At 43.5% G+C, this 13,789-nt stretch overlaps 1 protein-coding gene across 1 annotated transcript in view; it reads left to right on the top strand.

The window, feature by feature from the left end:
• The first annotated feature begins 5,981 nt into the window (after window positions 1–5,981).
• DNHD1 (dynein heavy chain domain 1) overlaps window positions 5,982–13,789 on the top strand; it is a 63,733-nt gene continuing 55,925 nt past the window's right edge. Inside the window, exons 1-3 of the mRNA XM_090267282.1 lie at window positions 5,982–6,027; window positions 7,520–8,186; window positions 11,277–11,450. Coding sequence (XP_090123408.1) covers window positions 5,982–6,027; window positions 7,520–8,186; window positions 11,277–11,450 — 887 coding nt within the window. The remainder of the gene's footprint in view (window positions 6,028–7,519; window positions 8,187–11,276; window positions 11,451–13,789) is intronic.

The raw sequence follows: 13,789 nt of genomic DNA, 5'->3' as shown, positions 1-13,789 counted from the left end.
GTATTATGCCCCACTAAACTTATGAGGCAACAAGAATCCATAATGTACTAGAAGCATGTCTTATACACAGTTACCTATGGAGAAAAGTGGCTCTAACTAGCTTTTTGCCTTTTTGTGAACTTCCCATTTCCAGAGACAGGGAGATGGGGACCCAGGATATTGTGCTGCTGATGGGAGGACTTGTCCACATCAACATTTCTGGGTGTCTTTGCAGTAAACTTCCATGTAACTAAGCTTCAGATGATTGTGAATTATCTGTGTTTCCACGTCACATAATTAGTAATAATTTGAGAAGGGCTAGAAACATAGAAGTTCTTTCAACTTCCAGAGCTTCTGTTTGCTTATTCATCTGCACCAAACCTGTCCCCAGGCATGAAAAAACAAGTGTCCCTTAGTCTGATTCATCAATTTCCCTTTCTTAAATTTCCAATCTCTCTGTCCTGGTTCTTTGCTCTCCATACTTAAAACGTTAGTTTTACTATCCATCTTCCATCCACTGAAGTCTCCCCTCAGGTCTTGTCATAAAGCTGTAGCCATTGGCATAATGAGAAGAGGTGATGTTTCAAACAATGAAAATAAATGTTGACAAAACGTAATCCCTTTCTCACAAACATAGGAGATAGGGTTAGTGTTCCTGCCATTGTGGCTTCAGAACATAACTGCCCATGCCTTTGCAAAATCTAATTCCTTTGAGGCTATTCAAGTATACACCCTCTTGTTATTTGTCCTTAGTTACTTCCACTCTCCTTCTTTATTGCTAGCCTTTGGTCTTCCTATCCACTCATTGATACTTAATGTTTACTTGCACACTTCATTCAATATTTCGGTCTTAGTTCTTTGACATAATCTCCAATGATTTCCACTTTCTTAGGTACCCACTCCCATAGTTATATCCTGGCCATTGTCTTCACCCCAAACTGCTCTACCTTCAAAACACTATATTGTTTACATTTTATTCACTGACCATATTCCTTCCACTGCATTTAACTATTTCTCTACTAGCATTCTTTGATTTCACTGAGAACAGTCAGGCCATTGCTTCTACCTAGTGATTCTCTTGGAACAGGCTGCATTTCCTTACCTCTCATCTCTTTTTTTGGATGCTTAGGTAAAATAAAATATTTGTATGTGCCTGCATTTGGATCGCTTAAGGTCATCCAAGGAAACAACTATAGAGCAGATTTATATCACTATGAATTCATGGTTTCCAACTTCAGATGGAGTCTGAGCCCCAAAATCCCACTGGATTTTTCCTGTCATCTCTCCTGCTTGCTGCAATGAGTATTTCAAACCAATAGTCTTAAGCTTCTTATTAGCCCTCCCCCACCCCCATCACCATCATTCTCTTGACTTTCTGCAGCTACTTATTTCTTCATAGACAACAGTAGAAGCTGTCAGTTGAGAACTTTCACAACATCTGGTCACCCACCTAATCTACATTATTCTTTTCTGTCTAACCAGGGCAAGTATTTTTAAGGCCAATGCCTATTTCTGTGACCTGAACCCAAGTCCTTCCTTTTTGGGAATCTCTGACTTTTTACCACTTTACTAAATTCTTATCAGTGTTTAAACATGCTGAAGACTCCTCTGTTAGAAAAAAACAAACCGCTCTGTACCTCATTTCCCCTTCAGCTACCATCCTATTTTTTCCACTTTATACTGAAAACAGTTGGATTCTTTAGCCCTCTCCATCCCATTTCTCCACCAGTCTATTTTTGACTTCTACAACCTTTATTCAATTGAAATGGTTCTTACTGAGGTCACACTCCCTCACCAAGTGACCTTCATATTCCAAAATCCAGTGGTTATTTCCCAGTTCTCAATTCTCAGTAGCATCTGGTGTATTGATTAGTTTCTCATCATCAACAGTCTTCCAATAGCATCTGCGACTCTACTCACACTTTTACTACTGCCTCTTTTGCAGGTTCACCCACCTCCAGCCTTTAAATGTTTCTCTAAGTCTTTCTCAATCTATTTTTCTAGGATTGTTTCGTCTCCACTCCGAGATTTAGTTACTGATGACTTCCAGATCTCTCCTCTGAGATTAACCCCTCCACTTGGATGTCTCAAAAACATCCCCAACTTAACATGTTTCCTCATAAACTTTCCTCCTATGCCTGGAGGAAAGTACTCATCTAGTTGAAGAAGCTAGAAACCTCACTCATCCCTTCACTCAACTACCAAATTCTATCAGTTTACATTTCTAAATATACCTTGATTCTATCTGCTTCTCTCCATCTTCACAATCTCCCACCAGGATTATTGCAATGGCTGCTTTTCCCCACATCTGCTTTTGCACCCCTCCAATCTGTTCTCCATTCATAGGCCAGAAAACACAAACTGATGCTTAAACTTTGCAATGGTTACCCATTCTTAGAATAAAAATTGACATTCTACACATGACTTACAAGGCTCTGCATGATCCGACTCTTACCTACCTCAGCTTGTACCTTCCAATGACTCAAACACTGGACCGTCAATACTGTTTGTTGAATTGAGCTGAACCACACCTCAGTCCCTCTATCTGCTCTTAACCACACTGGCCTTTTAATTCCTTTAACATGTCATACACTTTCATCTCAAGTCCTTCGTATCTGCTGTTCCCTGGCTTGCAATGCTTTCTCTACTATACCTACTGAATTACTCATTCTTGAGTATTTAGTTCAAGTAGTCTTTCCTCAAACAACTCTTTCCAGGCTCCAGCTCCCATAATTCCTCATGTTTTTGGCATGTAGCAGTTCTAACAGTTGGTCATGAGGTCAGAGTCATGTCTGTATTGTTCATCATTGCATTCTTATCACAGTGCCCAGCACATGATACGTGCTTGATAAATATTTGTTCAATGAACATTTTCCAGTCTCCTCCCAGCTCCATCTACTATTCATATAATAAAAGGACTTTTTTGCCATAGTACTATCACATGTATCTTTTTCTCATTCTGTTTATTATTTATGTCCACTAGAATGTAAGCTCCACAAATCAGTTTTTGTCAATGTTATCATTGTGTACGCTAATATAACCACCTAAAATAGTGTCCATCACAGCTGATGCTCAATAAACAGTTGTTGGGTAAATGAAAGCAAGAGAGAATAATTCTAGAGCAAAGGCCTAGAGCTTGGCTTTAGAGAGAGAAGGAGCACCTCTTATTGGGAGCAGAAGGAGTGAAGAATGGATGAAAGCAGATCTAAGTAGTTTTTTATTTGGTTTTGTGAGATTGAGAGAGTTCCTTCTGAATAGCATGTGTGATGGTTAGTTTTATGTGTCAACTTGGCTAGGTTACAGAGCCCTGTTATTTAATCAAATACTAATCTAGGTACTGCTGTGAAAGGTATTTTATAGATGTGGTTAGCATCTACAATTAGTTGACTTTAATAAAAGAAATTACCCTTCATAATGTGGGTAAGCTTCATCCAAACAGTTGAAGGCCTTACGAGCAAAATACATTTTCCTGAGAAGAAATTCTGCCTCAAGACTGAGGCATTAATCTCTACCTGAGTTTCTAGCATGCTGACCTACCCTGCAGATTTTGGACTTGACAGCCCCAAACTACTGTGGGAGAAAATTCCTTAAAATAAGTTTCTTTATGTATAAATACCTATATCCTGTTGGTTTTGTTTCTCTAGAGAACCCTGATTGATATAGCATCTAGTTTTGATAGGTGAAGTTATCAGAAAGCAAATGGAAGATTGAGAGAGTACACGAGGTTTGAAATAGTCTTTGCACAGAATGGAAGAGTGACCTGACAAAAGAAACAATTAGATTCCTTCTGTCCTTATCTGTCTGGAAAACTTGTTTTAAGTCCTTAAGCTTTTAAGGCCTACTGTGACTCTGTGACCCTTCTTTGTCCGTTCCAGGAAGGGTTACCCATGCCCTTATTTATGCCATCACTGAACCCTATTATGGCGTGTTCACTGTTATGTCAACAGCAGTTTGTAGAGTGCCATTCAACAGCAACAAAAACACATAGCTAATACATATCAGTTATATCGAGTGCTTATTATCTACCAGGCTCTAGTCTGAGTATTTTATATACATTAACTTATTTAATCTTCACAACTCTACAAGGTAGATACTAATATTCATTTTACAGAAAAAAAAAAAATGCAAAAGGCCAAATACCCCATGACTAGTGGTGAAGTCAGGTGTTTAGTCCAGGCAGTCTGACTTGAATCTATCTTCTTTCTCACTAAGGAAGATTGCTTTACATTTAAGTATTTGTTCCACAAATATTCTCTGATCACCTACTCATGGTACCTAGCACAGGGGCTGGGGTAAGAGCAAAGAGCCACCAGAATCTGCCACCATGGAGCTTATGTTTCTAGTCAGGGGAAACAGACAGTAAGCAATTAAATAAATATTTATATGAGATGGTAGTAAGTGCTATGGAGAAAAATAATGCAGGGTAAGAAGGATAAGGAAGGCAGGGAGAGTGTTGCTATCTTACATTGGGTGGTCAGAGAAGAATTCATTAACACAGTCTCTGAGCAGAAACTTGAGGGAGTAAGCCTTGTGTACATCTGGACAAAGATTGTTCACTGTAGTTTAAGCCTCTAGTTGTCCCCAGTATCCATCATCCCCTTCTTTATTTACTAATAAAACCCCCGACTTTCACTGAGGCACATGGCCAGTGAAAATACAGATTAGTTTTGCAGCTTTCCTTGAACCTAGGTGTGTGTGTGTGTGATTGAGTGATGTGTGCATTGCCTGATTGTGCCCTTAAAGGTATATTTTTCCCCAACTCACTAGTTGGGATGGTACCTAGCAGACATGTTGGTAAACTCTCTTGGGTCTTGAAGACCAGGACCACTTCCATGGAGAAGGCAGAACAACTAAAAGGCTGACATATTACTCCTGGAGTGATTATACTTGGACAGTTATGTGATAGAAAAAAATAAACTTCAGTCATGTTTAAGTTACCGTATTCTTTGGTCTTTTTGTTAATACAGTATGTGTGTAGTAGGAAGAATTTTAAGATGGTCCCCAAGATTTCCCACCCCCTGTATACATACCCTTCATAATCTCTAGGATTGTGAATATGATCGATTTTCCTTCTGTAATTAGGTTATTTTATATGGCATACTTACTGTAAGAAAGAGAGATTATCTGGTGAGCCTGACCTAATCACATGTACCTTTTAAGAGCGGGAAGTTTTCTCTGGCTGGTTACAGAATAGAACCTCAGAAAGATGTAAAGTATGAAAAGAATTTGAAGAACTGTTGGCTTAAAGACGGAGGGACCATATAGCAAGAAAGGCTGTGGCCTCTAGGACTTGAGAGTGGTCCCTGGCTGATGGCAAGGAAGGAATCACAACCACAAGGAACTGAATCCTATCAACAATAGGAATGAGCTTGGAAGAGGATTTTTCCCCAAAGCCTCCATACAAGAACTCAACCTAGCCAGCTCCTTGATTTCAGGATTATGATACCCTGAGCAGAGAACCCAGTCAAGCTATGTGGGATTTCAATAGACAGAACTGTGAGATACTAAATTGATGTTGTTTTTAAGATGATTAGTTTGTGATAATTTGTTACATAGCCGCAGAAAACTTGTCTGTCTCCTAACTGATACACAATTAGAAATATAGGCTCTGATGTGGGAGAATGCTTAGTGTGATTCAGATACAGCAGGAGTCGAGTGGGAAAGAGTGTGTCAGATAGCAATTTGTAGGCCGTCATAGAACTTTTGCTTTCACCTGAAGGAATAAGATAATAAGGCATTCGTGAGTTTTGTGCAGAGGAGTGACAGGATCTGCCAAAGTTTGAAAAGGAGACCAGTTAGAAAGCTATGGAATAATCTGGGTGAGAGGTGATAGTGGCTTAGACCAAGGCTGTAGTGCCTAAAGTGGTGAGAAGTAGTTGGATTCTGGATATATTTTGAAGCTATAGACCACAGAATTTGCTGAAGGTAAGACACGGGTTGTGGGGAAGTGGGGGAGAGAAGTCAAATGTGATTCCAAGGTTTTGATCTGGGCAACCGGAAAAATGGACTTGCCACTTACTGAGATGGGGAAGACAGTGAAAGAAGCAGGTACCTTGAGGGGGGGCAGTTAGGAGTCTGGTTTTGGACATTTAAGTTTGAGATGCTCATCAGATATCCAAGTGGAAAAATTAAATAAGCAGTTGGATATGCAAATCTAGATTTCAGAGCCTGACTGGGGCTCTGCTTAGTTTCTCTTCTTGTTTTCATTCATCCCACCCCTCGCCCCCGATTTTGAGCTTTTTGTGATCAAAAAATTTGTCTTATTAAGGGTTTGCGGGGATGACATGGGATAGGTGGATTTGGGGGCAGTGTCTCAATGACATTTTGTTGGTGCCTGACGCTAGCTTAGCCCCTCATGAATGGATAAACATGCGTAAGGATTACATCTGCCCACGATGCCCTCAGGATCGCTACTTCTGATCAACCGTGTTGTCTGCTCCAGGCAGGCTGACCCAGTATTCCCAATACACTCACCCTGGCCCTGCCCTCTGGTCCCTTCTGTCCTCTGGGGTTATCCCACTGTGACCCTGATCCCTCCCCTTTCTGGCTCCGCTGCTCCAGGAGTCAGCGCTGAGCCTCACGCGAGAGATCTAGTAACCGTTCTAACAGCTGGAAGGGGCTGGAGCTGCAGGTGGGTCAGAGCCCAGATTGCTTCCCTTCGCCCAGTGGGACCACTCTCACCGCTGCCCCCTGGAAGGTCCCTTCCTCTCCCGTTCCCACGGATCCCTCCTTACCCGCTCCTTCCTCTTCTTTCTCCTCCTCCTGCCAGCCTGGCCCCGCCCCTCCTGACCAAGTATTATCTGGCCACGCCTGCTTTCTGTCCTCAGCAGCCTCTTCAGCCCACCGGCAGACAGCACTGGGACTCTGCTGTCTGACCTATTCATTCTCTTTGGAAGATCGCCAGGCTCCACTCCCAGTGACGGATGCTCACTGTTACTGAGGTTTTCTGAGTGAGCTTTTTCTGTGCGTGTATCAGTTGGCATCTACAAGTGGTCACACATGTCTGCCCATCTTTCTTCGTGTGGGTGGCTGTGAGTAGAGTAAGTCTGTGCCTAGAACCCAGTTCTAAGTTCATCCATTTCCACAACAGGCACTCCTTGATGAAACCTCATCGACAGATCTGTCTCACTTCCCTTCCCTTGCCACCTGTACCCATCAGGCCAGGTGAGGGAGACAGTGTCATGGGGAGGGGGGTGGTGGGAAGGAACTAGCACAGGGACCCCCCCCCCCCACCTGGGTGGGCTTATTACCAGAGTCTTTGGGGAGGCTGTAGCAGGGTTGAGAGTCCCAGGAGAGGCCCTCTGCTGGTCTGACTCTGCCCTGCAGCTTCCATTTCCCTGTCCTAAGCCCCTGCCTTCTTTCCTCCAACCCTGTTGACCCTGTTGACCAGAGCCTAAGACCCCTTTCTCTTGCTCCTTTCCTGGGCTGGGCCAAGCAGGAAAGGCCCAGCAGCCAGGAGCCAGGAACTGGCAGTTGGAACCTGAGCAGTGGGCAAGGTCAGTTCGCCAGCAGTTGAATGCCCAGCTCCTCTTGGTCTCAGAGACAAGGGTAGGCTCATCTCCTGAAGAGGCATCATCTGATGCCCTTCAGTCTCGGCACTGTCACCGGAGACAGAGACAGTTCCTGAAAGCACTGGAGCTCCTGGTAGCTGAACTCCGGACTCTGTTCTCAGCTGTGCTACAGGATACCAGCCCTGCAGCTTGGCACTACCTGCATGCAGTACTGCGTGGGCTGCCTCCATATCGTGCGCTGTTAGTTGGCCACCTTGAGTTGCTGCCCTTCCTGGAGCAGCTGTACCACTGGGCGCCCTGGGTCCAATCCCAGCTCCAGCTGGACCTGCTAGATGCCATAGACCAGGCCTTTCCCCCAGACACCTCTTTGTTAGAGAGTACCTCCCATGTTGACTGCTCTCTTCTGAAGCAAAGGTTCCATCATGGGCCCCCACTCCCAGCATGCCCTTTCGTGCAGGCCCGGAGGGGTGGGCAGCAAGGAGAGGAGGAATTGGCCACATGGCTGCGACCATTGACTCTGCCTGAGCTGCAGCACAGCCTGGGTATTGTCGGTGCTGAGGTGGCTCTGAGAGAGGCCCGGTGGCAAGATGGCCTTAGCCTCCTACCCTTGGCACTGGCAACGGACATCCCTGTACACTATGAAAGCAGTGGCACTAACTACACAGAGGAGAAGCCGATTGGAAGAACAAAGACTAAGTAAGTGTGGGTCGCAGTCTGGGGCTTTGAGTAGAGGAGAGAAAGGAGCCAGTTTATGGCTGCTTCCCGGGTCATTTGGATGTCTAAAGCCAACTCTCTGTTGATTTTAGGGATTAGCCTAATCCCGAACTAAGGTGGTGTGAGGCTGCTCCCCTCTTCCTTTTTGTCTGCAAAATAAACCCAGTTGTTTTAGTGTTAATCCCCATAGGGAAATGCAGAAATTCATGAAAATCAAAAGTCAGCTATGAGGAAGCCAAAGCTTCAGAAGACATCTTGAGTTTCCAGAGTTTCCAAAATTATTTCTCAGATGGTGCTGGAAGCCTCCTTAGTTCTTTTTCTTACTCATTCATAATCCCTGAGCCTCGCCTCTTGGCTGATCTAGTGATGGGTGCTGGATGCTGGGTACAGGTCTTTCCCTCGGGATGTTCTTAGGTGTTTGTCTGAGGGCCTTCCAACCCACGTCAGTGTCAGCTAAGCCAGCTCCAAGGCAGCTTAGATTTGCCAGCACTGCCAGATGGGACTTCCATTCTGATCCTCCCAGGGTCTTCTTCCTGCCTTGCCAGTGTAGGTGTCCTGGCCCTTTTAGTAATGATTCCCTGCCTCCAAATCTGGCTCTCATTGTTTTCTTCAGGATTTCAAAATGCCAACAGAGACCTCCTCTTCGGAGGGTTCTCTAACTCTAGTCTTGGAATTCCTCCCCATCCTCTGGGCTGATTTTCTAAATGCTGTGCAGCCTGTCTGTAACACATTCACTCTCTGGGAAGAAGGGTAGTTTTACATTTAATCAAGCTTGACTTGGTCAGTTTTTGCTCTAAGTTAATGTCTGGGTCAAGTTTTCTCTGCAGCCTTAGAGCCCTAATGGTGGACAGATAGGCAGGCTTCTGGAAGCCCGAATGGCAGGTGGCCAGTGCCAACCATTTATGCCTTCAATAACCCACGCCAACTTCCCTTTACACTGTGCCCTGAGTGTAAGTTTCCTTTCCTGGAGGAACTTAACTGAAGTGAAAATGGGCTGAGATGTTGGGAAGAAGCCTCCTCTTTGGACCAGGTGGTAAACCTCTAAGGCCTAGCTAATGTGGCTTAATTTGCATGAAATTTCCTAGGACTGGTCTCCCAGGCATTCATTCATTCAATAAGTGTTATTGGATACCTTAATTATATATCAGAAACTGCTAGATACTGAGGATGCAGAAGTGAACAAGACAGACTCAATCCCTTCCCTTGGGTTTTACAGTTTAGTTAAGGAGATAGATGTTAAATAAGCTGATCAAGTAACATATAATTATAATTTGTATTAAGTGCTATAAAATCAAGAACAGTGTCTTTCCTCTGGCTGCTTCTCTGGTGTACAGTTAGGGGAAAGTACATCAGAGAAGTTTGGGTTTAGGTTAGAGTTAAAATATCTTGCAAGCTTAGGAGGTGAACTGAAACAAAGGGAGAGTTTCAAGGAGGAGGGAGCAGTATTGTTAAATGCTGCTGAGGCAAGTAAGAAAAATCTGAAAAATGTTCTTTGGATTTAGCAACAAGGAGGAGTTTGGTGAGAGCCATCTCAGTGGAGTTATTGAGGAGGAAGCCAGATTGTAGTGCTTACAGGAGCAGACAGATGATGAAGTGCAAATCGTGTTTTACTATTCCTTCATGAAGCTAGGCTTAAAAGGAAGAGAGTTACAATAGGACAGCAGATTGAAAGAATAGGGGTATCTGTGTAGGACTCTTAAAAGAAAGGACAGAGATGCTCATAGCCCTTAAGACAGTGCTTGAGAACTGGGTGTTCAATAAATATATGCAGAGCACATGAATAAATATAGGCTAATGGTAAAGAGAATAGACTGAAAATTCCTCATGAGGGAACAAGGGACGCAGAGCACAAATGGAGGGATTAACCTTATAGAGAAAGGACACTCCTTCCTTTCAAATTGGGGACAAGATTAGGATGGGAGTATGTACAGATAAATATGGGGGAAGGCAGCTGAACTTGAGAAAATTAGTTTATGACTGACAGCCTCAGTTTTTTCTGGGCAGAGAAGGAGGGGCTGGGAGCTTGGCAGGGTTGGGCATGGGGGTGTTGGTGGAGGCCTGGCTAGCAACTGAGGACACTGTAAAAGATAACTGAGGACCTGTCCTAAGACACTGGAGCACAGTGAGCCCATAGTTGAAACTGGACACCAGAAACCTAGAGAGGAGCCAATGTTCCTGGTTCTGTGTGATCTTTTGAACCTACTTAGATCACATAGGATTTTAATTGTTAAGGAAATGGACCTTTAATAGCAGTTAAACCATTAAGATGTCCTGATCCAACATCAAGGTCATAAACCCTATTATTGATATGAACTTTAAAATAGGATTGTACTGTTATCCCTGGGGCAGCTTTTCTGTTGATTTAGGTTTGGGTCAATTAATGACACTGGTGTACTTTGGCTGGTTAAGTCTAATTATTCAGAGTGTTTTGTGTGTGTGTGTTCTGAGATCACTCCAACCAAAATCATTAGTCCAGGTAATTAGCATTTGATTTCTTAGATCATTAACTTTAATATTCATTTTGTTGACTGGTGTGGTAGAAGTGTAAGAAGATTGGGGGGGTTGAATGTTGCACTCATTGGATCCTGACCTGAAAGTAAAGGATGTGAAGCTAGAGGCTGAGTAATGATGGGGGAAGAACAAGAGGAGTGTAATGGGAGGAAAGATGGGAGATCTAGAAGGTTAGGAAGGTTGTCAGAGAAGAGAAATCCAGGACTGTGGGCTTGCCAAGTGATGAGCTGGGAAAATAAAAGTATTTCCATTACTTTTACTCAGTATTACATAATATTACTTGGTAGTAATTACAATCATTCCAGAATGATGAATCACTATTCAGAAAGGAAGGAGTTGTCCATGTATATGTCTGTGTGAATCTAGTTGCCTGCCTATGCTGTGTCATGAGCTCTATTTGCTCAGTATGTGAACACTTTTACTGTGTAGGTGGCAGAAAGGCTCTGACAGTGCCAAAGCAGGTCCTCTCAGGCCCCTGATCTAGCTCCTCCTCTCCGTGGCCAACAGTGGCAACCTGACCTCTTTGCTCTGCCTCATCTCTCCTGATTTTTTCTCCTATAGGTCTCAGCTTGACTCTGAAGTTCCCAGAAAGAAGACCTTCCAAAAGAGTAGCCCTGGCTTCTTACCTCAGACTTCCCTCCTGAGTAGCCAGGTGATGACCATTCTGAAGACAGAGAGACACCTGAAGAAGATCCACTTCCTCTACCTCAATGTGGCTCCTAGCCGGTACTTTAGGTAAGAGCAGAAATTTAGACCTCTTCTCCTTCCACTCCCTGATTTCCTCCCATGCTCTCTCTCCCTCCTCCTTCTCTCCAATCTTGCTCCTCTCCTGTGCTTTCTTCTCTGCCCTCTCATTTCTCCTGTCTCCCAGTTTCCCTCCCTCTTCCCTTCACCACAGCCTCACAGCCTTTGTCTTACTCATCCTCTTCTACTTTTTGCTCTGTCTTCTTTATTCTGTCCTAGAATGATGGAAGCATTTGGTCAGTACTTCAGAAAGGAATTTAATGCAACTTCTTCCAACTCCAATGCACAAATCAGTTGTTTGCTTAAATCTGTACGGTGTCAGGGAAGTTTTGTTTCCCAAAGCATCCTGTTACTTAGACTTAACCAAAATCTGTTCTCTTTTTTAAAAAACTTTTTTTATTGATTGATTTTAGAGAGGGAAGAAGGTGGGGAGGGAGGGAGAAACATCGACTTGTTGTTCTACTTACTTATGCATTCATTGGTTGATTTCTCATGTGCCCTAGGGCCCTATTGGGGATTGAACCCACAACCTTGGTGCATCAGGATGACGCTCTAACCAAGTGAGCTACCTGACCAAGGCAAATCTATTCTCTTTTAACAATTACCTTCCAGTTCTAGTTTTATCTCTGGGGCTATAAAAACAAGTCTCCCCTCCCACATGACTTAAGAGGCATTCATTCACTTCCTTCCATTAGATCCAAATCTTACATATTTTCTTCTTTTTAAAAAAAGATTTTTATTTATTTATTTTTAGAAAAAGGGGAAAGGAGGGAGAAAGAGAGGGAGAAAAACATCGATGTGTGGTTGCCTCTCGCACACCCCCAACTGGGGACCTGGCCCGTAACCCAGGCATGTGCCCTGACTGGGAATCGAACCAGCAACCCTTTGGTTAGCAGGCTGGCACTCAGTCCACTGAGCCACACCAACCAGGGCCAAATTTACATATTTGCAAAAACCCTGTTCAAGTCTCACCTCTTCCCAGAAGTACTAATAATAATTACCATTAATCGAGCTTTTCTGTATACCAGGCATTGTACTAATAAACACATGAGATGTGTTATTTAATTCTCACCCACCAAGTAGGTGCTATTATTATTTCCATATATGGGAGGAGTAGACTGATGCATAGAGGGGTTAAATGACTTGTCCAAAGCCACGTAAGTGGTGGAAACAGGACTTAAACCTAGGACTGTCTCAGTTCAAAAGTTCATGCTTTTTATGTGGCAACCAATCTGCAGTCCCTACCAGGGAAGTTGTGATCATGTGGAGGGTAGTGGAGCAGAAAGCGAGAAGATAGCCATGTGCACACCAGGGATAGAGTTCTTGTAAGAAATTGAATCTGCTGATACTTTGACCTTGGACTTCCCATTCTCTAGAACTGTGAGAAATAAATGTCTATTGTTTAATCATTAAAAAAACAAACAAACCAAAGTTCATGCTTTTAAGCAATATCTGATACATGCTCCCAGAGAGCCTTATTTCCTGTACACACTGATCCCTTTCTCCTGGACTTGGGTAGCACTATTGATCTGTATCATCCATCCATTTAGCAAACATTCACTGAGAGATTGTGCCAGTTATGAAGTTGCTGTTTCTTGGTTCTAATTTTACTCCTCTCTCTCTGCTTTGTGATACTTTGGCTGAGACTGTGAACTTTCCCATTTTGCAGCTGGACTCCTGTAGGTTTGATTAATAGGAGGTGCTAGAAGGAGACTAGACAACAGGAGAGAAGGAGAAAGGACTTTCTCCTTCCTTTGCTTGCTCTTCCTGTCAGCATTGCCCCAGAAATTGTTCCTCACCCTGGCAGCAGCAGGCATTTTCTGAAGCAGCCTCTTCAGGATCCTGACAGATACCAATGCCAGCCAGGTGGCACCTTCCAGTCAGAATTCGGGGTCTCATCTCTGCAAGACTCCTCCTCCCAAATCCTTAGGTACTGATAGCAGCCAGGAAGCATCACCTTAGAAATTCAAGTTCCGACTCTACAATCCCTTCTCCAAGCTCATAGCTTCTAAGAACCCAAACTTCTTCCCCTTGTTCCTCTAGTTCTGGGGCTGGCGTCCATTTCCTGCAGTTCTTACCTCTATGCTACCTTAGTGCTCCTTTCTTGCTTTCTCAGTCCTCTGATAACTTTTTAAAAACACATTCTTTCTGTTGAATTCACTTCGTTGTAATGCCTAGTGTGGTTTCAGTTTTCCTGCCTGGACACCAATGATACAGTACTTGGTATCACGAACCCTAAATATGGGATTCTGATATTGGTCTGATAATGTTCTTAGCCTTGAAAAGTACTGAGCTCCTTGCTAATGGAAAATAGGATACTAGTAATAGTG

This window comes from Furipterus horrens, unplaced genomic scaffold, assembly GCF_987537825.1.
Source record: "Furipterus horrens unplaced genomic scaffold, mFurHor1.1.pri manual_scaffold_2, whole genome shotgun sequence".
NCBI lineage: Eukaryota > Metazoa > Chordata > Mammalia > Chiroptera > Furipteridae > Furipterus > Furipterus horrens.
Note: the sequence above shows the minus strand (reverse complement) of the source record. Positions and strands in the feature narration are given on the sequence as shown.